The sequence below is a fragment of the Sciurus vulgaris genome, assembly GCF_902686455.1.
Source record: "Sciurus vulgaris genome assembly, chromosome: 7".
NCBI lineage: Eukaryota > Metazoa > Chordata > Mammalia > Rodentia > Sciuridae > Sciurus > Sciurus vulgaris.
The window spans coordinates 12,092,645-12,120,324 of NC_136467.1; the positions used below are offsets into that span (position 1 = coordinate 12,092,645).

Genomic DNA, 27,680 nt, shown 5'->3' on the forward strand with positions numbered 1-27,680 from the left:
CCACAAACTCAGTGTGTTTAAAATTGTATTCTCTTAAAGTTCTTGGAATTTAAAGTCTAAAATCAAGATTGACAGGATTGCATTCCTTAGAGACTTCAGGGGAGAATCCATTTGATGCCTTGGTTTTCAACTTCTAGGGGCCACCCATACTCATTAGCTCTTGCTTCTATGTCTCTGTCATTATTACCATGATCCTGCTGCCTTTCTCTTGTGAGACACTTGTGATTTTATTGGACCCAAACAATCCAGTATAATCTCCCCAATCCATTATCTTTAACTCAAGTGCATCTGCAAAATCCCTTTTCCCGAGTAAAATCACTCAGACAGAAGATTCATAGATTAGAGTGTAAACATCTTGCCGAGGAATGGGGAATGTGGTATTCCATCTATGGCAGTTTATTGTCTGTAGCTTATTGTCATTTTTGTGGTCACTTCAAGTTTATAGTGTACATCTTTAATGTACTGGAGTCTGTCTCCAAGTGACATTGTTCACTTACAGCATGCAAATTTTTTAAAAAATATTTTTAGCTATGAATGGACACAGTGCCTTTATTTTATTCACTTATTTGTGTGGTGCTAAGGATTGAACCCAGTGCCTCACATGTGCTAGGCAAGTACTCTACCACTGAGCCAGAACCCCAGCCCCCAGCATGCAAATCTGGCCCCCCATGTATTTGCATATCTCTGCCAAGCCTTGCACCATCATGTCCTACATTTTGCTTCTTCCTATGTTATAAAGTTTATAGAACATTGTTATTCTTATTTTAAAAATCAATTCTATATTTAAAATATTTAGAAAATGAGAAAAACTTGCTAGATATTTCTTCACATAGTTACCATTTCCAAGGCTCTTTATCCATACTTTGATCTGGTGCCTTTATTTAAGCTTAATGAATTCCTTTAACTTTTCTTATAGTGTGTTTCTATTGGTGATAAATGATTTAGACTTTTTATATGTCTGGAAAAGTCTTCATTTTACCTGTTTTTGAGTAATAATATGTTGGTAGCTTCAGTGTCCTGAAGATGATGCTCCCTGTCTTCTCATTTGCATTGTTTCTGACAGGAAATCTCTTGTCATCCTGTCTCTATGCCTCCATTTTCTCCACTGGTTGCTCTTAAGATTTTCCCTTTACCAGTGGTTTTGAGCAGTTTTGTCATGATGTGCCTTTGTGCAGTTTTCTTCACGGTTCCTGTGTATGAGGTGCATGGAGCCTCTTGGATCTGCAGGGTTTTGTACTTTCTGTTGTCCATTATCTGAAAATTCTTGTTTTGTGTACTTTGTCCCTTTTGTTATTAGATTAAGGCAGGAGAATATATATGGTCCCTAGTGCTCCATCTTGGCCAGAATAAGAAACTAATTCTTACTTAGTTTTATGCTTGTTTCATGGAATTTTGGAAACAGAAGGCATGTTACTATTATTAGATAATATTAGATAATGTCTGGATTTTATAATAGGTAAATGCAGGGATTATTTCTACTTCATAAGCATAGTTGAAAGTTCATGGGATTGAGAATCAAAATAGTGTTCAGATCTCAGATATGCTGTTTACTAGTTTTGTGACCTTGAGCTTGACCTTCAGCCTTTCTTAACTTCCAACTTTCCCATATGCAGCAGGAGTAACAGTATCTTCCATGGAAATTACAGGGGCAAGTAGAAATTGATGTGAAGAACCTGGAGTACTGATAGGAGCCAGTGAATGGTTGCTACTAATGTAATTATTCTTCTTCCTGTCAGTCAGTTTTTTTGTCACTATGACCAAAACACCTGACAGGAACAACTTGGAGGATAAAAGATTTATTTTGACTCATGATTTCAGAGGTTCAGTAAGATTGGTCAGCTCTAAGGCAGAAACATCATGGCATAGGGCACAATGAAGGGAAGCAGAGAGAGATAGGAAGGGACCAGGGACAAATTAGTCTCCAAAGCCATGCCTCCAGTGACCTACTTCTTCCAGCTGTGCCCCACCTGCCTACAGTTTTCACCACCTCCCAGTAAGTCCATTCAAATTATTAATCCACTGTTAGGTCAGATTCCTTTTTATTCTCATATTACATAATCTAATCATTTCACTTCTGAGCATGACTGCATAGTCCATAACACATAAACTCTTGGGGGGGACATCAGATCCAAAGCAAACACTATCATCTTATAAAGGAACAAAGTAATTTACACATTCTTGTAGAAAAAGTTATTTTTAATTGAAGATAATAAAATTTTGAAATTATTTCATCTCTAGCAAATTATTCAAAAAGAACAATTGCCTGACTTTCTCTTGTGACATGACTACTCACTTGAGACATGTAACCTGTTCGAGGTGACCACAGTTAATCACAGCATAGACAAACTCAAGTAAACAAAAAGTGCCAAACAGCTGCAGAAATCTGCAGTCCACTGTGAAGTAGAAGGATAGAAATCAGTGCTGGTAGCAGTTATTACAGTGACAAAAAAACTATAAATCAAGTAGAGAACAGGAAGGCAACTCCTGTGCACCTCTGTGCCCAGCGAGCCCACTGCTCTTCAGGCAACAGTGACCCACAGAATCAAGGAAACAGAAGATACTTTCAGCTTAGGAGAATTGTCCAGTGTAGTCTAAAAAGATGCCACTCTATGATTTTCATAAGAAATATGAACACATAAAGGAGCAGGCATTGAGGGGGAAATGCACCTAAGCACACATTAGATCCCTGGATGAGACCGGTACCCAGGCTCCCACCGCACATGGGTCAGCCTAACCAGCAGGTGCGCTGGCTGCAGCCATGCCGTCCTCTTCCTAAAAAGGTTTTGATATTAAGCTCCTGTTGAATAACAGCACTGCTCTTTTTTGTGTAGTCTACATAAAAGTAAAGATCTTATGTTTTTACCCATCATGCTCCAATTATGTATCTTTTTATTCTCATATTACATACACGACAATTTTGCCCAGCCCTTTTGCAAGTATTTATTTCAGCAGCATTCAGGCCTTGCTCTGTGGCAACGCAGGAAGAAAGTAATGCATGCCCAGCACACTCCAAGTGTTGACTTCCTTGAGCTTGTCACCCTGAGAAGGTGGCATAAAATGCACAAAGTAGCCATTTGATATGTGGTTCTTTGTTCTCAAAAATTTATAAATTCTTCCCTAATCAAATTAAATCACCAAAAAGCTCCCCAGATGGACCACCAAAAATTGCCCCCCTACTGAAAAGCTTTCACTAGAACTGACTTGTTAAAGGAGTTTTACATTTTGTTTTATTTTTTTAAAGGCCACAGAATGCATCTGTATTTGTTTTCTGATTTTTATTAAAGGCACTATCCATTGTTTTGTTTTATGTACCCTTTATAAAACCTGTTTTCAGAAGGGAAAAAAAAAAAACATTTACTCTCTTGGATATTTGGTGTGATTACTTGTAATAGAGAGTAAGGTTTATATATTTCATTATACAAATCATGAGAGTCAGCAATTCTGATGATAGGATTCTTAACACACGTTTTACGTACATTCTTCTTTTTGTGATTTGGCTTTTTATTTCTTTTGTAGTCCTAATTAATGAAGGTCTTTTATTTGAAGCTGTCTTACCTGTTCCATCATTTAAATTTTGGAACAGGTTAAATGATGGAACAGGTTAAGGGTATCTGAATACACATCTGGCTGAAATCAGGTGCCCACATTCATGATCTCACTATGGGCTGTGCCTCTGGGCCCCTTATGTGATCACACTCGGGGGTTGTTGAAAGTCAACCCTTCCACCCTGCCACCCCCCACCTCCATAGTGTTGCAGTGGTGAAAGCCTTCCTGTATGACTAGTTGTTTAGAAAGTCTTATGTCCTTGCTGGGTATCCTTTTAGGTGTTTAGAAGGCTTGTCTATAATCACAATATCAGTTCAGTCTGTGTAGCCCTTTTTCCCTCAGAATTGCTTCAAGGTCTTCAGGGAAGTCATTAAACACCCGCATCCTTTCCTTCTGCAGTGGTAAGTCACAAAAGGAAGCTGAAGCTACAGAGATGTCAAGGAGGAAGTAGACCTTTTACAGATTGGATTTGGTTTGTCATTGACTGAGACTTAAACCTAACTGGGAATTCAGAAGAAATAGAGTAGACAGGCAACTTTAAACCTAGGAAAAGAAAGTACATTTGTGTTTATGTTAGCTTTCTGCTGTGCAGGTGTTTGTAAATGTGGAAAAAGTTAATATTTTAAGTGTAGCTGTTAGCATATGAATTAATACCAGAATCAAATTTGCATTGTTTTTAGTCCTAATTACAAGTTACTTGATTACTTTCTGTACATTAACATCATATAACATGAACTTTTAGTTCTGCCACTTTGCTTTTGAAATGCTAATTTGTTTTAATTATGTGAAGCATAATTATCAAAAAAATTTAGCTTTCTCTTGTTGGTCAATGCTGTCATTAAATTCTCAGTGTTATATAATAAGAGCATGTCCTATAGAGAGCTAGCTCTCATTTAGGATATTGTGGTTATTATGTTTTCTGAAATTTACTGACTAGAACTCATCAAGTTAAGTTTTAGCAAATTATTAAATTTAAAATAATCCCAAAGTTAGGTTAGTACCAAAAATATGCTGTTATATTCACTAAACTGCCATGGTTAACCAATCATATTAGAGGATCCCAAACTTAAAATATTAATTCTCATCCCAGTATAGGGATTTCAGCTATATATTTCTGAAATATTATTATAATTCTACCTCATTTATTAGTGAAGTAAATCTTTGCACGTTCCTTAACCCCCACATGTTTTGGGAGCCAGCTTCCAAGAAGCTAAATGCTGTTTGATCATTTGCTTGTTCATTCCTTATTAAATATGCATAACACCTGCAGCAAGTGTTGCTCAGGTCCATAAGAAAGAGGTGCTACCTCAAGGAGTTTGTGCTGTGGCAGAGGAAAGAGACCTGCACACATGAACTGTGACCTTAAGTGCTGTCAGGAGTCACAGGCAAGGCACAATGTGGGAGCAGTCAGCCAGCTGCTGCCTTACTCCTGGCCTCTGTGATACCTCTTCATTCCTTCCTGTGTTGCCTGAAATAGGTGAGGACCGGGTGTTAGGAAAGAAGGTCAGCTTATGGAGCTAGAGGAAGAACTGAGAGGTTCCGAGGACAGAAAGTTCCCCTTGACTTGTTTACTGACTGTCCCTGTGTAAGCCTCAACAAGTTCTAGAATCTTGCCATCTAAGCTGGACCAAGGATCTATGAGCCCCCTGAGCTGAGACTTGATTGGGAGGAAGGTCACCTGTTCCTGCAGTCTGCTTTGGCGTGATGTTTGTTCTCATTGGACACGTTCATGCCTGTGTTTTAAGCGTTGTGAGCTTGGGTTGATGCTTTCTATTTTACCAGAAACTTCAAGAATCAAGTTTTGCATTGGATGCAGAGATATAATGCAAATTTATAGGTTGACTTGGCCATAAGGCCCTTGCAAACTAAGTGCCAGCTTTTTAGTGTGTTCTGAGAGTGTGGTGATAAAGTGAATGAAATTTAGAGAGGGATCTATTACAAAGGAACCCATGTGTTTTGTTTTGTTGTTCATTTTCATTTTTGCTTAGAAAGATTGAAGGAAAGGGGGCAAAGGCAAATGACTGGAAGGTGGAAATGGGCTGAGAGATAGCAATTGTTAAAATACACAGGATAATTTATTAGGTTGATAATGCCTGTGATTCCAGAAATGTTCAGATTAGGGCTGCTAGGTGAGGGTGGCCTCAGAATGCCAAGAGGGGTGTGGCATTGACAAGGGACTGTCTACTTAATTTGAATCTACCCGTAGAGTAAGCTAAAGTTCTTGATAATGTGTAGGATCCTGTGTAGGTATTTAGGCTATAAAGATTTAGCTGGATTAAGCTTATTTTTCTTATTCCTAATTCTCAGTATTTTATTATAACATCCTTAGTCTATAATTGTAAAACTTAGAGATAGGAGTGTAGTTTATGTCAAATTCTGTACAGAAATAGAAGTCATTCTGAGGGTTACACTCAAGTGCCACGTGTACAGTCCTGAACTGTTGCAGTATTACCTGTGACTGTCCCTAACCCTCCTGTGTTAGACAGAAACACAGTAGGTCTCTTGCAGTGGACACCACACTCTGTCAGTTCATGGATGAGTGCCCTTAGTCTCTGGCTTTTCCAACAGATATAATGATGCATGGGTTAAAAAACTGTATTTTTGTTGGTCTGAAGTGTGTAAGAGCTCATTTTATTGACCTTCTTATAAACTAGATGCTTTCTGATGCAGCACCTGGAAAACTGAGAATTGTTCATGGAGATGTGTTGACCTTTAAAATAGAAAAGGCTTTTCCAGAAAATCTTAAAAGACGTTGGGAGGATGGTAAGTGCTTTGGGTTTTTTTCTTTTTTTTTTTTAATTTTTCATTTATCATTATTTATATCACAGATATTTCACTTTTACAAGTGTTCGCTGTTACATGTTTATATTTTAGACTATCTAAAGAGTTAAACAGTATGTGTTGTCATTTTTTTACTTTCCTACTTTCTTCCAGAATTTAAATCTAGTGACCTTTTCTTAATTCTAATTTTTAAATACTTTTTGTCTCAAAACTTGTCTCAAATTTTCAAATATTTTAGATTCTGTGCAAGTAGTTGTCATTTTTACAATACCACATAGATGGGATAAACTTTTATAAAGTATTACTTTTTCTAAATGTGAAAAAAGAAATGTAAAGCAGGCCACACTCAAGCCTTTGTTTAACTTTATTCCATTTTCTTTCACACTCTATCCAAGGCCCTCTGTTTTCATGGACAGTGTTCCCTGGAACCTGCTGTGTCCCAGCGCTCTGGAGTACACAGTATATTTCTTGCTCATCAAAGACTCTGACAGCAAATGGAACAGAGGTTTTGACACATGGGCTTCTAGCTGCCCTTCGTCTAGCCTCCCCAGGGCCAGGCTCCTTCAGGGTGGTCTGTATTTGCAGTCTCCAGCCTCCACCAGACCTCGCAGCACAGCCTGAAGGCTTCCACACAGCCCCAGCCACGCCAGGCTCCATGCGAGGCTCACGGTGGTCTTCTGCCTGTCTCAGGCCTCCTCTGACTGCGCTCTCCTGCTCTCCTTTGCTGTTGTCCAGCGTTGTCTTCTCTGCTCTTGTCTGCCCTGACACCAACACCCTCCTGTTTTTCCTTTGACATTTGTGAACTTTCTCTACCTATTCTTTGCCAGTGGTTTTTTCCCACTGAGTTCTTGTGTGTTGTTTTTGCTATTTTTCTTTCTGAGCGTGTCTTCTTGCTACAAATTAGTCTGGGTTACTCCACTACTGTGACTTCACTTCCTACCCAAATATTTTGGGCACTTACATCTTTATACCCAGCCCATATTCCATTTTAGGGCATCTGAGCCCTGGCACCCCTTAGGTGCTTTAACTTCATCATGTCCAACTCGTTTTTTATCTGTTTCCTAAGCCAGAATTCCTAGCACTGTCATTACCTGACTGGGCACTAATTAGGTAAAATTTTTGCCTAAGTACCTCAGAACTCAATTGTGAGGAAATGTCGCTTTTGAAGAATCAAAGGACTGGACAGTACTCAGTTATATCTTTTCAGATTCTTGTGTTTGATGCTATTAATATCCAGTTTGACTTTACTCTTAACTAAAATGGTATTCAGAATTTGTTGATACTTATTTTAAGTTTTTTTTCCTTGTCAAACAGATCCCCCAAACGTACATATAATTGGAAATCTGCCTTTTAATGTTTCAACACCACTGATTATCAAATGGCTTGAAAGCGTTTCTTGTAGAGATGGACCTTTTACTTATGGCAGAACTCAGATGACTTTGACCTTTCAAAAGGAAGTGGCTGAGGTAAGCATTAACATTCTGGCTTAACTTTTTCTGGTTATTAAATGGTCAAAATCCCAAACAATGCAATTTTTACCTGACTCTGTATTCTAACCTAATGCTCCATTATACATAGAAAGACCCAGTGATGACTCAGCCAAACATTAAACATGTAATGGAATGATAAACACCTGCTCTGAGCTTCCCAGGAGACGTGACTGATGTGTGTCCACCAGGAAGGCAGTGTGTAGGGCTGTGACGGCCACAGGCATGAGCAGAAAGGATGAACTCTGCGCAATGTTGGCTGTGACAGCATAGATCAGTTCTTTGACTCTTAGGATGAAAACACATGTCATTGTCAACTTGGAGCTGAGAATAGGTACGGGTTGAAGGCCCCATTATCTAGTGTGTGCACTGTCTCCACCCCCAGCTCAGCTAGCCTTTGTGCTTGTGTCCCTGTGGCAGGCATGGCCCAGTTCAGTCTGCAGAAAGTATACCTCCAGGGTAGGCAAGTTCATCTTTCCAGCTGCAGAAGTTTAAAGGGGGTCTGCACACTGTGAGTCAGCTCACTTTTGATTGCCTCTCCACTCCCACCACCAAGATAACCAATACTATGACTTGTGGATTTGTTTTTCCTTTCCATAGTCTTACCACATAGACTTGTGTCCATATAAGTAATAGACTTCAGCTTGGGCCATTTTTGAACTTTTATAAATGATGTGTGTATGTGTGTGTGTGTGTATACACACATATGTACATATATATACATACATACACATACATGACACACATATACATGTATACGTGCATGTCCCTATATATGTTTTATCTTGAACATCATTGGTAGGATTCACTCATGTTACTCCCAGATGTGTTTTATATAGTTATATAAATTTCCCTTTGACTGTCATAACTTGTGCCTTCTCCTGTTTGGGGGACTCCAAATTAGTTTCAGTATTTTGTCATAAAAATAAAACTCTCATGAACATTGTCATATCTGTGTAAACTGGGGCACATGGGCAAGATTTCCCTGGGGCTTATGCCCAGAAATGGAAGTGGATCTTTGCTCTTGCTGGATGATGCTGCGTGGTGCTCATGAGTTAGGCCTGTTTGTATCTCCATCTGCAGTGATTTCATTTTGTTCCATATTCTTCTTGCCAGTACTTGGTTTTGCCAGACTTGTGTGTTTTCTTAATCTGAGGATGATGGTGTATGTCATGGTGTTTTATTTGCTCTGTGGTGTTTTTTGAAATTGAGCATTGTTTTATGTTTCCTGGTCTTTTAGGTTACTTGAGGATCTTCTGTTAGCTGCTTGCTGATCTTTCTTTGGGCTACTTTTCTTTCTTTTATTGATTCAGAAGAGTTCTTACATTGTTAGATGTGTTACAGATTTTTCCTGATGGATGGAGTTTTGTCATTGTCTTTTTTACAATGTCTTGAAGATTGGGTTTTCTTAACTAAGTTTACAGTCAGTGCTCTTTGTTGTTGAAGAAATCCTTTTATATCTCGAGAATACAAAGATGCCTTTCAGTTATCCTCTAGGAGCTTTTTGTTTTACCTTTCACATTCCTGTGTACTTGGGATTGACTAATTGGTATGGTTGAATCAGAAATAATTTTACTATTTATAATTTGTGGATCCCAATTCACCCCATTAGCCACATTTATTAACAAGTACCTGTCATGTTTGCATATATTTAAAGAAAAGTTACACAGGATTCTAGGACCGAATTAGTGATAGATAACTAAATCCAGAAGAGAGTAAAGTAAATCAAAGATATTTTTATTGAAATAAGAAGTAAACAAATATTAATTGAAGTAAACAAATATTAACCAATTATTTTGAAAACCTAAGAAGAAAAAAAAGACCTGAAAAAACAATCTGAATCTCTTGAGAGTCTCTCAAAATTTCACTGAGAAAATGTATTATACCCCTGGAAAGAAAAATGATTACTCTAAAGATGCTGATCATTTCCAGAAAACTATGTATATCGAACACAGTTATAATCCTTAAGGAATTTATCTTGAAATGTAGAATTTCCCAGGATCATCTTGAGGAGACCTGTAAGAATACAAAAGAAATGTTGAGAGAGAATCAAAAAGAAAAGAATCACACTTCAAGCCTAAGACTTGAGTGATCAGAGCTCTGTGACACGGCGCAGAACAGGTCCTTGGCTGCATTAGAAGATTCAGAGTCAGACAGCTTAGTGTGTGTTTGTGGTACAATAAAGAATCAGCAGTGAAGAAAGGAATTAGTAATTCTGGGGCTATTTCTTTAATTGTTATGAAAAAAAGAAGTGTTAGTAATTTACCTTGCATATTAATTCTGCAATTAATTACTGCATATTGATTACCGTCTTCACATTCACCATTCTCCTGCAGCATTCATCTTTGATTCTCTTTAATGGGATTTTTACTTAAAATACTGTATTTTTATCTCCACAAGTTCTGTTTGGGCCTTCTTATATCTACCCTTTCTCTTCTCACTGTGGTGTTTTCCTTGGTGTTTTTGTTCATGACTGATATAAAATCGCTGTTTTTAGTCTTGTTTTATTTTGTTTGTATGCCGTTGGAGATGGAACCTCTCTGCTTTAGCTGGTGGGAGCAGAAGCCATTCCTTACCCTGTGTGAGCGCCACGGCTCCCTCAGGGTTCTCTGGTCCCAGGCAGATGTGCCTCGGGCCTGTGGGAGCTCTGACTCACCACCTTGCACCCTCTTTTTCAATCTCAGTCCTTTTCTCCTTTCCTGTGCCCCCCTGGCACCTTGTTGTGTGTGTGTGTATGTTGCAGGGGGACAGAGGAGGCCTCTCACCTCCAGTCTGTCTCCCCAGGTGTGAGGCCACTGGGCCCCCTATGCATCCTCCCTTCTCTGCCTGAGCTGCAGCCTGTGCAGGACAAGGCCTCAGGTAGTCAGTGAGCAGTCCTGGCTCACCTCCTTCCCTTCTCCAGATCCCAGGCCTGCAGTGCCTATTCAGTTTGTGAAAAACATTGTTTTCTATATTTTATTCAGCTTTATAGTTGTTTCGGAACAAAAGTTATTATCAGAATTCCTTTGCAAGTAGGTGTGTAACTACATGAGCTTGATTCTTAAGATGCTTTCCACTCACACTTTGAGTGTGTCCTAAGAATTCCATTTCTCAGATCCATGTCTCTCTCCACCTATGTCCCCTCTTACAGTCATCCCCAGTGGGGAAACTTTTGCCCCTCCTATCTTTTGGGGACACTTGGCAATGTCTAGAGACATTTTTGGTCATCACAGCCAGAGGATGCTTCAGGTTTCTGGGGGACAGAGCTTAAGAGATTCTGGTAAACATCCTTCAGGGCCCTGGAGAGCCCCTCATAGCAAGGAATGGCCCAGCATTAATCAGTCCAAAAAGCCAGTAGACCAAAGCCACATAAACTTGGCTTTATGGTATTCAGTAATAAAGTCTTCTCGGTGTCATGGGACTGTTTATTACAAACAGGTAGGACCCGTTTATGTTCATGAGAACTCAGAGTGTCAGCACTCTCCGTGGTTCTTGTCCTTTCCTGTCCCTGAATCTTATTTTCTCCTGTTGGTCTTAATTGGCCTGTGCTTGACGTTTCCTTCCTTTTTTTCCTCATCCTCTGGAACTGTCAGTCTGACAAACCATTCTGTTTACACTCACAGCATTCTCACACCAGAGGTGTGGGTTTTTTCCCACACCAAGCATTTTTCCAGATTTCCAAACACCAGCTGAGTGTCCTATACTTTAATTAAATTCTGACACACTCCACCTGTAGATATTGTCAGACCCACAGGATTAGGGCTCAGTCTGGCGAGTGGACTGCCCCCACATCAGATGCCACTCACAAATCTGGGCCTCCAAAACTTCTGAGCAGCCAGCTGTAACTCCTATGACTCCTCGTCAGTTTACAGTTTTCAGAACGGCGGAGAACGCAGGGAAACAGCTCACCTAGGTCTAAGCAATGAGTCATCAGCTGGTCTTTCTGGTGACCAGCCAGCCCCGTCCGGAGGCTCACTTCCCCCCACCCACTCTGTGACCTCCTTAGCATGAACTCAGATGTGGTGAGTCCCAGGGCGTTAGAGACTGCAAGCCTTTCAGAGGTGATGACCAAGCTGTTCCTGACACGCCAGGTGCTGGGTTTAGTTTCTCTCAACCGACGTCACTATTGTGGTGTTTTTATTCCCACTCCAGTTTTTCCCAGAGGACGAGCAGGGACAGAGGCTTAAGAGGTGGCTCGTCGTCAGCCATGGTTAGTAAGTGTTGCTTCAGCTTCACCAGAGACTCTCATTTTTCTTATCAAACAAAGGTTGATTTTAGTCGAATTTTAGCATGATATTAAGAAGAGTTAGTATTGAGTCTATAATTTATGAAGTGCATCAGAAGTGTGGGTAACACTGGTGAGATTTTCACATTTTGCCAGTAGAAGTTTCAGTGGGAGACAAGCAACATTGTGTTATAACCTGCTTGCTCTTGACATAGTCATGAGTGTGAGTTTATATTTTAGTCACAAAAAACATTTTTTAAATTTTTTTGTTTTCATTAGTTATACTTGACAGTAGAATGCACTTTGATACATCATATATATTGAAGTATGATTTCTCATTCTTCTGGTTATACATGATGTAGAATCCCACTGATCATATAGTTATATATGTACATGGGGTAATAATGTCATTCATCCTACTATCCTTCCTACCTCCATAACCCCTCCCTTCCATTCTCTACCTAATCTAAAGTAACTCTGTTCTTCCCTAGCTGCTCCCCCCATTGTGAATTAACATCCAACATATCAGGAAAAACATTCAGCTTTTGGTTTTTTGGGATTGGTTTATTTCACTTAGCATGATATTCTCCAGCTCCATCCATTTACCGACAAATGACATAATTTCATTCTTCTTTAAGGCTGAGTAATATTCCCTTGTGTGTGTGTGTGTGTGTGTGTGTGTGACATTTTTTTTTATCCATTCATCTATTGAAGGGCACCTAACATTGACTTTGGCTTTGTGAAATAAAAAACAGAATTGTGCATCATACTTTTATTACTTTCTTAAGTACTGTAGGATCAAAATACAAGAATTCAGCCAGTACCCATGAGGAGACATAAAGAGTATAAGTTACAATTCATAAAATAGAATCAGACTAAGTAACACTAAGTGAGTCCTTAAAAGAGCTTACTAATCTCACCTTGTAGTTGAGGAAGCTGAGGCTCAGTATGGCTTAATGAATTCCCAAAGTCATGGTGTAGTTACAGGGAAAGCTGACCATGAGCACTGATCCTGTGTTCTCTGCTAACGTCATGATGTTTAACTTCTCCATGTTGCTGGACCTGTGGTTTTTACTAACTGGACCAGCATCAGCCTGTCTGTTGTCTCTCGTGCCCAGGAGATACTGCTGTTAATGGGTACATCCTTAGCAGTGAGGTCCTCTCTTGTCCACCGAGTACGTGGCTGTCGTTGTCACTGATGGGCAGCTATGTGGATTCTCAACTGTAAGCCTAGCTTTTCTGCTTGTACTTAAAATTGGTAGAGATAAATAAGAGGAAAACAGCACTGTCTTTGTGAAGCCTTTGACCCCTTGTTTTCTCATATTCAGAATGCTTTTCAAAGCTCAAGGGTTAGCAATTTCTTTTTACTAAAAGCTGCTGGTTTAGCTTCCTGGCCTTTTGTTGTTAAAATTGTGGAACTCCTAATGGATTTTGATTTTGCTGCCTGTTCAGATGGTTAGTAGGCCATTTAACTGTTATGCCAGTTTTTAATGAAGTCTTTTATAGGGCTTTCCAGGTTGTGACTTAAATTTTTGCCTATGAGTTAGGGATGTTATATGTGCTGCTCTATTCCAAATTAAAGATTTTTTTTTTCTCACCTCTGCAACCCAGGGATATTTGCTACAGAGATTGAATGGGTCAAGTCAGTGGGTTCGGACACCCCCTCCTGGTTACGCAAGGTGCTTAGTGCTCTAAGTAAAGTAATATACTTAAATGTGCTTTTACATCAAATTAGAATACTTAATTTTCATGTCTTGCTTTACAGTCTTGCTTTTTTAGTTAAAGTGATTTTTAAATTCTCCTGAATTCATCACTGGATGCATACCTTTCAAACATAAAGTAGAATATTAACTGTGAGAGGGACAGAAATCCAGAATAAAATAATAATTTTTTAAAATATGGCCATTTATTTTGGTTCATTTTTTAATATTGTGATTATGTTCATACTAGATTTTGTTATAAGGTCCACTTTTAATTTCATGAGTTGGATATTAAAAACAATTACATTGCATTTTGAATTTTCCACTTTTATTCCAGTAGTAAAATCAAATACTTTTTTCCTTCATGGAGAACTAGAAATGTTTTTGATAATTTGATCCATAAGCTTATTCTTTAACTTAAATCTATATTTCTGTTGTTTTTTTCTGTCTTGAAAATATGTGCATTTCTTGTTTTACACTTTGGTGAGGAAGGATTTAATTTTTCTTACGTGTTAGAGCAACTCATCACTCACCTTGAACCCTTAAACTCAGCTTCCCCATAATTTCAGCTGTCTAAATGCAGACAAGAATTGGATATTTAAATTTTAAAAATGGGGTGAGGTAGAGATGGCTTCTGATTAGCACAACAGATGCAACAAAATCTCCAGGTTTACAGATGGGAAATTCTTCAGCCTCTCACACAGAACCTAGGTTTTAATCTGAAGGCAGAGCTCTAACAAGCCCAGGCCCACGGCAGGTTAGAAGCAGCACAGTAAACGGGGACTGTTAGAACAGGTCAGCCAGCAGCCGGGTGGCGTTTGTGTGGGGCTCTGGCCTCCTGGCCCAGGATGGTTCCAGTTGTCTGTGGTGTTTCTAATGGGGACCCTGAATCATCCTTGGAGCTCTTCGCCACAGAGAAGCAAGCTGCATTTTAGAAAGATCAGTGGGCCTGGCCTTCTCACCCCCACTCAGCTTTGTCCGGTTTTCACATATTGCCACACTTTTCATTCCCTTTGTAAAGTAACAATACATTCTAGATAAGTTTAAAGCCTTCTTCAGTCCCCTTCCCTGCTTCTGTGACTCACACCACGTTAGAATTGGTGCTCGTCATTCTTAGGTCTGCCCCTGTTCACACTGTGGGTGTGTGCAGAGACACATCCAACGTGAACAGCAGGAGTGTCTTTAATTTCTTATATAAATGTCACACCAGACTTACTTTCTGCCACTTTCATTTTTTACTGTTTTGAGATTTAACTGACATTGATGACCCCTTGTTCATTTTAATTATTATTCATTAAGTTTAATTATTATTAATTGTTTCCATCTGCAAAACTACCACAATTTATTCATTCATCTGTTGGACTTCTGTATTTTTCTGCTTTTTTTATAATGCAGGTAGTACTACAACTAACATTCATATACACATCTGCAGGCATATAAACCATTCTAAGATATATTTCCAAAGACAGAACTAAAGGTTCATGAAGGTTTGCACAACTTCCACTTTACTGTCCATTGCCAAACCATGCTCCAGAGTGCTTGTGCTGATTCCCATCTTCCTTACTAGCCTGCTCGAAAATTCCTGTAGCTCCATGTACTTGCCAGTACTAGGTTCTATCAGGTTCTTTTTAAAAAATCTTTTGTTCATTTTATGAATGTGAAACTACATCTCATTGTGACTTTGATTTGTAAAGTGGCTGAGCACAGTTCATGGTTACAGCCCTTCAGGGTTGCCTAGGGGTGATCTGTCTTGCCATATTTTCCATTGTTTATCTTAGGATTATTAATATCTATCAGGCAGGCACTCTTGCATTCCGAACACGGATCCTTTGGTCCGGCAAATGTCTTCTCTCAGTCTGTAATTTGTCTTCGTAGTGTTTTTATTGTACAGATGTTCATTTTATTAAACTTCTGCTTTTGCGTATTTAAGATAATTTTTCCCTACTATGGGGTGGTCATCCTTTTTCCTCCTGTAGATACCTAATTATACCCATATCACTGTTGAATGGTCCCTCCTTGACCCATTCACAGTTCTGTATCACATCTGTCACATCCTGGGTGTGTGCCAAAAGCAGACTGCTATAATTTTCAAACTTGGTAGAGTGAGTGCCTCCATCAACATTGCTGGTACTTTTTAGGAGTGTCGTGGCCATTCTTGGCTTTATATAAATATTTTGTGGAATTTAATTTTTTAAAATATATATGTATATTTTGTACATGGAAATAAAGTTCTTTGTTTTAAAATCCTGCAATTTTGATCAAAATTGTTTTGCATTTATTAATTAATTTGGTTAGACCTAATATATTTCAAAATAAAAATAGGTGCTTAAAGGAATAAATTATTAGTTATTTGCATACATAATTTGTCAAGAACAGTAAGTTCTCCAACAAAGAAAAGTGCACTGTTAAAATGCTCATTCTTACATTGGAGTATTTCAAAATGTTCACTCATATATTGGGATAAATGAGGAAATTTAATATTTGAGCATCTTTGCTTGCTGATTTTGTCATCAAGTATTTATTGGTTTTAGTGGCTCTTAGTTGTTCTGTAAAGCTAGACTTTCTGTAGAATGTGACAGTGGCTTAAAAATCCCCAGCAGTCAGTGGTTGGGGAGTTTTCTTCCCTGATTTGTTTAGTGCATGGTACATGACACAGGTCACATGTCTGAGGTGTACCTCTGTTGATGGGATGTTGGAGGAAATTGTTCCCATGGCTGTGTGCCATGCATTTATAATTTACCTCCAGAAGTCCAACATCAGATATGAGGGAATGTTAGCTCCCTTTTGTCTGGTCAGACTGCATTTATTATTTGCTAAAATTCTTTTTTTTTTTTTTTTTTTTTTTTTTTTCTGTAGAGACTTGTAGCCACTAAAGGGAGCAAACAGCGCAGTCGCCTTTCCATCATGGCCCAGTATCTCTGCAGTGTTGAGCACATCTTTACTATTCCAGGTCAAGCTTTTGTCCCCAAACCAGAGGTGAGTTTCTGCTTGTTTTGGTATATCAGAATTTGAATGTTCATTGTAATTTTTATTTCCCTAGAGTGTATCACAGGAAATAGTCTCTAGGATCTAATATTTATTTATAGTAAGCTATCGCATAGGTGTTTATTTCTCCTGAATAAAAACTACAAAAATCAAAATATATGAATAGTTAGTTCTTAACTAATGTTTCTCTCCCTTAGATAGGGTGATTGATTGCTAGTATTCATCATCATCACCTCTGCTACTCCCAAAGGTTTCCCGGCAGGGAAGACTAGTTGCATGGTCACCCCGTCCTTGAGGAACGGAATCAAATATTGTTTGTGGTTTCTGAGAGGAGATTTCTAACTAATGCTACATCAAACATTATTCATCCTGGGTTTTTTTACACGTTTTTGGCAGTGTTATTTGTAATAAATCATCCTTGGAAAATCATTTGAATGTTAATTTAGGCTTTGACTATTTCATGCTAGTTATATGAGTAAATTTTATTTACAGAAACAAAGTTTTGGTGCCAGTAATTAAAAAGCTAGTGTTTGTTTTAGCAAAACCATTGTTCAGTGAGTTATTGCAGGACATGCAGAAAATAAAATCTCATTTATTTCTTCACTGAATGTATGTTGGATGCCTACAGAAGCTGGGCTGGGGATGCAGCATTGAAGAGGAGATGAGAGACAAATCATTTACAGAGATGTCTCCGGGGAATTCACAGTCTGATGGGGTAGAAATCTCTTGGTAGATAAAATTCTTAAATATAAAGTTTTGCAGAGTGCTTTACATAGTTGGAGCTCCATAAATAAAAGTGGATAGCATAAAAATTGTAGTATGTGTTTTATAGATTTGGATGCAGGTACAGGTTGTAGATTTGGAAGGAGGACTCCAGCCATTAGTTAGATTGATTTGTGTATCTCGGAGCATGGTCTCAGGTGTGTCCGTGTGCTTTGCTGCCACCTTTGCATTTCCTCCTGACCACCACAGTTAGCTAAGAATTTGGTCTATCTTCTACTTTTGGAGCAGACTTATCAGCTTTCCCTGAGTCAAACTCGGGAGACTAGTAGCCATACCACTTCCGCCTCCACAACTCAGAATTGCAAAGACACTGTAGATGATTTCTTCCAGAAGAGCGACGAGAGGTGTCATGAAGAGTGTCATCAGATCAACACGTTTGTGCTTTCAGGGGCTTTCTCTCCTGTTGCAGGTTGCCGTTATGATGAAAAGGTCAAGTAAGCAAACGGTTTGCTCTCTTCTCGTGTGTATATCAGACATTTCAAATGGCCTAAAACCCATTATTTGATGAAACCAAAATCTTGGCTTACAGGTTTTTATAGTTATGGTTATTACCATAAACCAGAATCTTAGATAGTCTAATTTTACTGAGGATTTCTCAGGATAGATGTAGAATATTTTGTTGGAAAGTTTCTCTTAGTTTTAGTAGCTAGATAAAAGTATTTTATGCTGTTTATTAGTAAGGTATGCATGAAGTTCATTTAAAATTTCTTTCCTCTTGATTAAGCCTTCAAGAATATATTTATCATTTGGTTAAAAACTAGCTTGTCTTTGATTCTCTTTTTATTGAATTTTTGTTTGTTTCAGATTAGACATATGGCAACTTTTCCTCACATGCTTTTCATTATGTTGTAAGACAATACAGAGATTCATTTGTGATCTAGGAAAGCACTTCTCTAGGAGGAGAGAAGATGTGTTACGATAAAGGAAAACAACCAAATGATTGAATCAAATTTTGAAAGAATTCTCCACTGCTCCCATGTGGGAGAGGCACCCCCTTGAGCATACAGGGTTGTCTCCTGTGCAGTCAGGCATGGGATGGGGCTACCTGCTGGGAGAGGGGGTACATGCCCTCCCAGCAGAGGCAGCTCTAGGTCCATGAGCACTTATAGCAGCATCTTGAGGTTCCTACTGACAGACAAAGCTGTAAGACATTTCCATGACCTTCTTTGCCTGGGTTGCATAGAAATATTAAACTGTTTCATATTTAAGTGTTTTAGCATGCTTCAACCAGGATTATTTCAGATCATTTTTTTCTCTTTCTTTGTAACTCTAGTCTTTTATCAGTGTTTTAATTTATCATGCTGCAGTTCTATTAAGTTGCTCAAATTCTTTTGAAAGCAGGTGACTGTATAAGATGCGTACAAAAGTTCTTAGAGATAATTACGAGGTATGTAGCAGCATTTTGCAGAATTATAGACTATGATGTAAATCCTTAAAAGTAAATCCTTAGATACTGAATTGTATCAAGTGTTCTGCCTGTATCCATTGAGATAACTATATAATTTTTCTCTTTCGTTTAATATTTCACTATATATAAACAAAATGGGAGAAAAGGAAAAAAAGTAAATGAAATTAGTGTATGGTGAAGTCATATAGCTACCAACCTAGTGATGAGGAGACAGCCTGAGAGAACACTGGTCCACGTCCCAAGCTGAAATTACTTCCATCTATCCCTGGCTGCTGCCACCGCCGCTGCCTCTTCCTCCTCCTCCTCCTCCTCATCATCATCATCATCATCATAATCATCATATTCAGTATGCTGACTGTATTAGTTCATTTTTCATCACTGCATGAGATTCATGAAATTCCTGAAATAACTAACTTATAAAGAGAAAAGGTTTATTTTGGCTCACAGTTTTCCAGTTCAAGACCAAGTGATGGCATTACTTTGGGCCTCTGATGAGGCAGCACATCATAGCAGGTGTACATGGTAGACTAAACCACTCACCTCAGCAGCCAGGAAGCAAAGAGTGAGATGGAACAGGGCAGGGGCCCACAATCCCAGTGACCTGAACACTTCCCCCATGCCTACCACCTGAAGTTCCACCACCTCCTGAGAGCACCCCCACGGACCAGGCCTTTTCACATGGACTCTGAGGAGTATCCAGGAGCCAGACCATAGCACTGACTCAGGACATCTTCGTGTGCCCAGGTCATCCAAGCCTAAATTTAGAGGCCATTTCAGCTACCACCTACTGCCAATTACTTCACTGTCACAGCCAGTCAGTTGTCACCAACTTCTGACATCACATACCTTTCTCTCACCCCATCCTACTCATTTGCCCAGTTCTGGCATTATTTGTTTATCATTAAACTGTGTGTAGTCAAGGCAAGCGTGTGGGGGTCTCACTCTCTTCTAGGTAGCTCATGAGAACTAACCCACTCCTGTGAGACCAGCGTTATCCACTGGTGAGGGAGGAACCCCCGAGGCCTAATCACTTTCCACGAGGCTCCAGCCACCTTTTAAGGGTTGCACCACCTCCTTGGAAACCAAGCTTCCAGCACAAGAATCTTTCAGGACAAACCACACGCATACACATTCCATAGGTAAAAACTGGTGTGATATTCAGGGGAATGTTTTCAGCATTTTTAACTTTTATTTTCTTAACTTTTTAATCAAAGAAAAAGTACATATTTAAGTATATTCAATATATCAGACCAAAGTTTCCCAGCCTCAGAACATCCGACATTTTGGACTAGATGGTTCCCTGCTCTAGGGTCGTCCTTGTCCTGCACTGTGGGCTAATTGACCGCATCCCTGGCCTCTTCCCACAGGATTCCAGTAGCAGTATCCCAGACGACCCAGAATGTCTCCAGGCGTTGTAAGATGTCCCTATGAGCCAATTGGCCCCACTGAAATCCGCTGGGGTCTGTGAGACCTGTAGGGTGGCACTTGCTCGTGCTGCCTGTGTGCTGACTGCCCGGCTGTGTCGCTGCATTTGGTGCCCAGCCAGCTCCGTGCATCGGTACTATCTTCATCCCCATTTTCACAGGAGACCAAGACTTTGATTGGGTGTGTGCACTATGTGACCTTTAGGGCTTGCATCTGGAGTCTGGTCTCTTGGACTGAGTTCATCTTTCCTTTTATCAGCGGGTGGCCTTGGGCAGGTCAGGAAACTGACCTAAGCTCTCCCAGCCTTAATTCCTGTGAGCTGGTAGTGTTAGGAGGTGAACCAGCCAGCGTATGTGGAGGATGTAGGACAGGACTGGCATGGCACTAGGACTGGCACCTCACCGAGAACACAGAGGTGAAAACAGTACCTCTTCTCCCAGGCTTGGTGGAGACGCTTTCTTATAAACTCATAACTTATTTGAACAGCGGTTTCAGATGGAGTCAGGGTCCGGGTCAGGGTGAGCTGGAGGGTCATGGCAGAGGGACGCACCCATCTGGGGATGGCTGTGACATCATCCTTCATCATCGCCTTTTGTAGTCCACAGGAATTGGGCCTTCATCTTGTATGAAATGCTGTCTTTTGGAGAGTTTGAAACATTCCGTGGCATAGGTAGGGAGAAAATATTCCTGATGTGAATAGATTACTTTTGAAGCATATATAGAACTACATAAAGTAGATGTGAAGTGAACTTTCAGCATTAGACTCACATAGGCCATGCAGACTATGTAAACACAGACAAGTTAATCGAGGTGAGAAAATCATATAGGTGCCAGCACAGTCCTAGGTAGGAAATAACGTTTTGACCTCTCAAAAGGAATGCGTACTTAATTAGTACCACACACTAACTGGTCGTTTCGGGGACTCCAAGAAAGACGTGTTTTAAACAATCATTTGAACTTCTGCTGAAATGAGTCCCTTCTTAGTTCTCACATGAAATAGTACCTTTTCATTTTTGCTGTTCTATTAATAGCTAATGGAATCCCCTTTGCAGAGCAAAATTATGATGTACCAAGTATAAAATATTTTAGTCTATTTCTGTATGCCCACATGAAAATTATTTATTCACATAAAACATATTCTTTCCACTTCTTGAGTTATCAGTATATAAAGAAAGTCATTTTTTTCTTTTTACCATTGTATTATGAACAGTTACTAAGCATAAATTACCAACTAAATTCTTAGAAATGGCAGGGTGCAGTGCTTTCTTTGCACCTATAGAAAATCCAGTTGATATTTTCTTATTAAAAGTTTTAAATTACCTATCATAAATTAATCTGTATTTTAAAAGTATTCTTCATGCTTTAACATTTTTTTCACATCCATTAACTAATTGAAACTGTACATTTATAAGAAATTTCTTCTTAACTTGAATCAAATTTGAGGGAAAAAATGACAACCTAAAAGTAACTTACCATTCAGAGTAGTAGATTAAATGGGGTGGGACGAGTGTCAGTTGTTGTGGGAAAAAGGAACTTAATCTGGAGAATCCCATTTCTAGAAGCAGAAGAGAATTCTTGAACATTTTAAAACAAACACGTCGTGTTTTCACATTGCTTGTACTTAATGCTCTAAAGGCGCAGGGGGCTGCTATTTCTTTGCTGCGGCAGCGTTTATCAGTTTCTTTAGTTCTGCCTCATCTGCTGTGGTGGTCAGAGGGTGCACCTGCGTGGATGGTTCTCTAAAGTGAAAAACGGGAGTGGAGGGGAGGCTGGCCCTGCATGGTTTGGGCAGCATCTGAGGGAATGGACAGCTCTTCCGTTCCCAGAGTCCCCTCCACACCCTGTGACCTTAAAACAAGCAGATTTCTCAGGTGTTGCCTGAGGTGATAAGTCTTAACACCAGGGGAAGGTGCTTTTTAGAGCTGGCAGTTAAATTCTTTTATAGACTCCAGTCTTCTAAACTGAATTCTACCAAAAAAAAAAAAAAAAAAATTTTATTCATAAGTCATCATTTTTTTTTTTAAGTATTTTTCACTTTTTATAGAGAAAGGTACATCTGAGACATATATATATTTTTTATCTAAAATAAAGTCGTGGCAGGCACCCAGAAGCTTCCTTGCATGGCGTGTGTGTGGCACAGCTCTACACATAGTCCTTCAGGCTGTGTGCTGGGTAGTGCTCACGCTGTGTGGGAAAGGTCTGCTCCTGCCTGGGAGGGTGGGGCCGAGCTTCAGGGTCCTTTCTTAGACAGGAAGTGCAGAAAATGATGCCAGAGAGAAACAGCAGCATTGCTGAAATGAAGCCAACGTAGATGGCCCCTCCAGGTTCAGGTTTGTTGCTCTCTGGAATCGTCAGATCAAGGAAGTCGGTGATGATGTTCTTCGCGTACCACACCGTTGGTATCAAAGCAGAGGTCCCTGCGGACACGAAGCAGACTCCTCCAGCAAGGGCAGCATGGCTCTTGGTCTCTCTGTCCCCTCCTAAGCGAGTACATTTCATCCCTATGGTGGAGGTGCAGATCCCCAGGGCAGACAGAACACAGGCCAGGACCATGGTGGCCCTGGCGGCCTGCACGTGGGAGGGGAGGGACAGGAGGGAGTGCTTCAGGGTGCAGCTGAACATCCCCGTGCTGTACCACGTGCAGTCCATCCACAGCCCGTGCAGATGCACAACGGCCGTCACAATGGTGGCGCCCACGTCCACTCTCACCTTCCAGTTGGGCAGCAGAGTGGCTATGAGCACGCCAGAGACCCCAGATAGGGCCAGGACAAAAGCCAGGAGCTGGAGTCCCGCCGAGGCCATGATGGTCCTCCCGTCTCCTCTTAGAGATCCTGATGCTTGGTTACGATGGTGCTCTGTCGGAATTGTGCTGTGGCCAGCCACATAACAAAAGCTAGGAAAGAAGACAAGTCAGGATTGAGGGGAAGAAAGAATTAGGAAACAGAAAGGCTTCAAGCCTTCAGAGAGGAGCGAGGAGATGTCTGAATGGCACGTCGCTGTGTGCCACACAAAAGCGCCTGCACTTTTGTGGGATGAGGTCCCGCAGCCAGGAGGCCACAAGCCACAGAGCCTGAGGTGCTGCTGAGGGTTGTCATGGGCCATGCTTAGTGCACCGCAAGAAAGGAGCTGCCCATTCTGGAAAACCTAGAATATGCTGGAGGTTCCTGTGACAGACACAGGCTTGTTAGGAAGCTCAGGCACTTCAGATCCCTGCTCTAGCGTCTGATGAAGGATGGATATTTTTTAAATGGCTCTATAGGGAATAAGGAAATAAACCTCTCTAACATGATTTAAAATTGTATACTAGAGAAGTTTTCAGAATTCAAGATGGAAAGGAAAGCAGTGGGGAAGTCAGAGCCCTGGCACAGCTTTCCCTCCTTCTTCTGACTGCTCTCTGTCTGCACAATCCTTACCTGGGTTGGTGCTTGCTTTCCTTCAGGTCCCTGGAACTGGAAACTGGAAGTCAAGCCAGCGTTTTGCTTTTCAGAACGTGAAATCCTTTCTAGTTGGGACCATCCATCTGGCAATACTTACTGTCTTTTTTGAGAAGAATGTAAAGTTCCTGAAATAGTGCAATACTGGCTTTTTATTTATTAATGTTATTAGTCTTTAAGGATTGATTTTGAATGACATCCTAGAATGGCTCTGTTGTGATTCATAGCTATTTCACCAAAGGCAGCATGGGCTCTTGAATCCAAACAGCCCAGGTCACTTCTCTGAACTTCAGTATCCTCTTCTGGAAAGTGGGGAGAATCATAGTACCTATGTTAAAGGATTAAACATAAGCATTTTAAGGGCCTAGAATAGCAGAACACAGAAATTACTCAGTGGTTTGTAATTGACCTTAGCGTTTTTGTTTACTTTATATCATGTGACCACTGATGTTTAAAAACATTTTAAATCTTTTTCCTTTTTTCTCTTCCTTCCTTCACTGATTTAATTTACTTTTGCAAAATCTTGGAATGGAAAGAAACATCATAACCTTGAGCATCATTATTTGTTGTAATTGGGTCATTCAGCTAAGAAACCACTCCAGGCCTCACAGTCTTCCCTGTCTGGCAAGCCCAGTGCAGTGTGCCCCCCCCCCCAATCTTGTACCTCTCCACCCCTTTACCACGATCCTTCCTGCCATGAAATTCCCGTGTGGGGTTCCCCACGGAAAGTGGAAAACTGCTGCATCTACGGGCAAAAAACCATCATTAACTCTCTCACCCATTCCCTTTCCCACAAGGAAAGAAATCAGCACACTCCACAGTGCCCCAAAGGGCCAAGTGCTCAGCCTCACAGGACCCACACCTTCATGAAGCATGAACTTCCCGTGATTATGAGCATCAGTTCTCGTAAGATGTTAGGTCTGCCTGAATTGAGTTGTTATATTTTTATACATAATCTTGAAATGTAAATCCTGTAATTTTAGAAGAGGACTTCCCTGGGATTGTAAATTCTGAAGTCAGACTTATTTCTAAACATGTGATTAGGATCTACCTGCTATTAGGCACTTCATTTTTTGATGTTTTCCAAATTTCTTGCCTTATCCAAGACCAAAATAGAACAAAAGTTAACATTTTCTAGAAAAAAAACTAAACACATATTTCCAGTTTTATAATAACTGTTTTCAAGTTTGGATTTTCACATTTCAGAACATGGCTAACTTGCTAAATTACTGCTTTCCCAGACCATGTTCAGCCTGGGGATTCTCCAGCAGCACAATGGCTGAGGACAGTCCCTAATCTGCTTGCTTGCTTCTTCCTTTCTTGGGTCAGATAACCTTTACACATTGATCAATCTATGTTGAGCTAACCAGCTATAACCAAATTGTGACCAAAAGAGAGATCACCATTCTGTTCTTTGCATACCCAGTTACTGGCATTTAAGCTGTATTGCTGAGATTTTTTTCCCTCTTTGACCATAAGCATAATAGGGTTCGTGACCTATGCTCTCAAATCTGTGCTATAGAGAATAAAGACATACTTTGTTACAGTGGCTGTGGTAGCAAAATACTGTGACTATAATCAAAAGCAAAAGGGCGCATGTACAAACTTCCTAAACTTTATAGAGAGAACGCTGATCGCACACAGAGCCTACGTACATTCAGCTTATGAACTGCTCCACAGGAAAGGTTCTAGTAGGTTTCATAAAAATGTAATGTCAGTTTTCCAAACAACATTTATTCATGTCAAAAATAATACTTAAAAACAGATTTACAGCTTCTAATTCAAACTAAATACCTGAAAGTCTGTACTTTGGTCTCTGAACACTCTAGAAACTTCTCATTTTCCATACCTTTTGTCAGTAGCCTTCGGGGGTTTAATTCCCCTCTGCCAGTTGCCTTCAAGTTAGCTTTAGTCAGGTCTGATGGAGAGAAACCACATACATGAGGCTTGTTTCTGAGAGTCTGAGTATTTTTCATAAAGCTCCAAGTTAACTTGAAAATAGCAAATAAAGAACAACATGAAAATCAGTTCATGTGAAATGTGCTGATGTTGCTGGAAGATAAATACCAGGTTCTCCATCTCATTTTTTGGACTGTGGGAGAATTAAGAAAGGAGAGGCGGGGAAGGGAGGGAGTTGTTTCAGCAGGATTCGTCAGAACCTGAAAGCTAAAATGCTTCTGTGTTGCTGCATAGAGGAGGGATTATTTGGGTACCCACCAAAAAAAAAAAAAAACAGGCCTTTTCTTTTAATATTATGTTGTAGTCACATAGTTATGGTTTATTTTGGAATCTTTGTCTGTGTTGGAAAAAATAGTTTATCATTTTATGTCCTCAGTTCAATTAAAGAATATGGTCCAGAGTATTTTTAACTGGGTTGTGCCTTGCAAATGGTAGTTGAGACTGCCGTCTTATTCTGCTGCTTTTCTGCTGCTTGTCAGAAAAAAACCCAGCAGCAGCAGTTGACTAGAGTCTGATCAGTAAACTTGTGTGTGTGTGTGTGTGTGTGTGTGTTGCAGTGCCCCCTTTTCTTGCAATTCCCTCCACTAAAGAAAGACAACAGGAGTGTCTTTTGAGTCAGAGACTTGGGAAAGTGTCGTGATGAGGCACTGTGACTGTCCGAACCAGAATATTTTACTGCTGTCCTTTTGCATTCTTAGTGATTTCAATTCTACAAGATAGAAATTTATAGCTATTATAAGAAAGAAAATAATTTTTGTGTTAGATGTTAGTCGTTTCTTTTAAAATAACAAGACACATTTTAAGTATCTGAATTTTTCAAGATTTGTTTGTTTTTGTTTTAATCTTTCTGAGGCATTTAGCAAAATACCGTTTTCCTCTCTCAGAAATCTAATGTGTGGATTTGGCTTTTAGCCATAGTGTTGTTCTTAATCTGTAGATTTGTTTCATGGAAATGTGTAAACAATTCTGAGTGCAAGTACCGGATGGAGGAGAGCTGAATTGCCAGCACTGACAGGAACAGTGCAGCTGTTCCTGCGGTGGCAGAACTCCCACCGGTCCCTCAGAGCCTGACCTGTTAGGCTTCTTTCCAGGGTTGTGGCCCAGAGACACCTGGGCTGAGGCTAAATGAGGGCAAGTGGAGGGCCGGCCTCCCAGCCTGAGCCCGCGGTGGAAGCTCCAGACGCTCTGCAGTCTGCTGCTGATGTGGGCATGAAGTTCAGAGACTCGTCTAGATAAATCTTTTGACTCTTAAGTCTCTGGCCTGACCGCTCCCTTGATTCCCAAGTACCGCTCCCACATTGCTGATTGACATTGCAGACCTCTTGTGGCCCAAAATTGAACTGCTGGCCCAACCCTGTCTCCCTGCACTCTCCCGGCATCTGTTAATGGCACGTGCTTGATTCCATATGCACCATCCACTCAGTCAGCCAGTTGTATTGTTCCTAATTTCAGAATAGCTCAAGAGTCCTTCTGTCTCTGGTCCCCTGTATTACTATACTGTAGCTCAGGACCCCTCTGCAGAAAGCCGGGTGTGGTGACACTCACCTGTCATCCCAGCAACTCAGGAGACTGAGGCAGGAGGATCACAAGTTTGAGGCCGCCCTGGACAACTTAGCAGGACTCTGTCTCAAAACCAAAAGAGCTGGGGCTATAGCTCAGTGGATTGGATCTCCCTGGGCAGCCCCAGTACCCAGGGACGGGGAGTTCTACCGAAGACCTCTGCACTGTAAAGCTTGCAAGGGCAAGGCCTTCTGTCTGTCCTGTTTGCTGGGTCTTCTGTATGTAGTTGGGGGTCTGATAAATGTTGAATGAATGAATACAGAAGCTGCTTTTGAATTATCAGTAATTAAACTGTAGGTTACTCTTGAATGATTTAAAATATAACTTTATCTTTTCTGGACAAGATGAGAATTTCAGGTAATTTTGCAAGTCTGTTTGTTTTGGCTGATAATATCTGCCTTTTTGAAC

At 40.3% G+C, this 27,680-nt stretch overlaps 2 protein-coding genes across 4 annotated transcripts in view; one reads left to right on the forward strand and one right to left on the reverse strand.

Annotated features, from left to right (window-relative positions):
* The window catches only part of TFB1M (transcription factor B1, mitochondrial), a 45,373-nt gene that overhangs the window by 9,818 nt on the left and 7,875 nt on the right, over window positions 1–27,680 (forward strand). For both annotated transcript variants that reach the window (XM_079148675.1, XM_079148676.1), the window contains exons 3-5: window positions 6,201–6,309; window positions 7,642–7,793; window positions 16,575–16,694. In XM_079148675.1, coding sequence (XP_079004801.1) covers window positions 6,201–6,309; window positions 7,642–7,793; window positions 16,575–16,694 — 381 coding nt within the window. The remainder of the gene's footprint in view (window positions 1–6,200; window positions 6,310–7,641; window positions 7,794–16,574; window positions 16,695–27,680) is intronic.
* On the reverse strand, window positions 20,742–26,717 carry CLDN20 (claudin 20). Of its 2 annotated transcripts, none has more exons than XM_079148678.1 (2): window positions 25,603–26,717; window positions 20,742–24,081 (listed from the first exon to the last, which is right to left on the reverse strand). In XM_079148678.1, exon 2 carries the CDS (start codon window positions 23,119–23,121, stop codon window positions 22,462–22,464), a length of 660 nt encoding a protein of 219 aa, XP_079004804.1. In that variant the 5' UTR covers window positions 23,122–24,081; window positions 25,603–26,717; the 3' UTR covers window positions 20,742–22,461. The 2 variants fall into 2 exon arrangements, with proteins under 2 accessions (XP_079004804.1, XP_079004803.1); XM_079148677.1 differs by having other exon boundaries at window positions 20,742–23,212; window positions 23,733–26,717.

What these genes read in the sequence shown, in the direction of transcription:
- CLDN20 (XM_079148678.1), bottom strand. Translation starts at nt 23,121, where the DNA reads ATGGCCTCGGCGGGACTCCAGCTCCTGGCTTTTGTCCTGGCCCTATCT.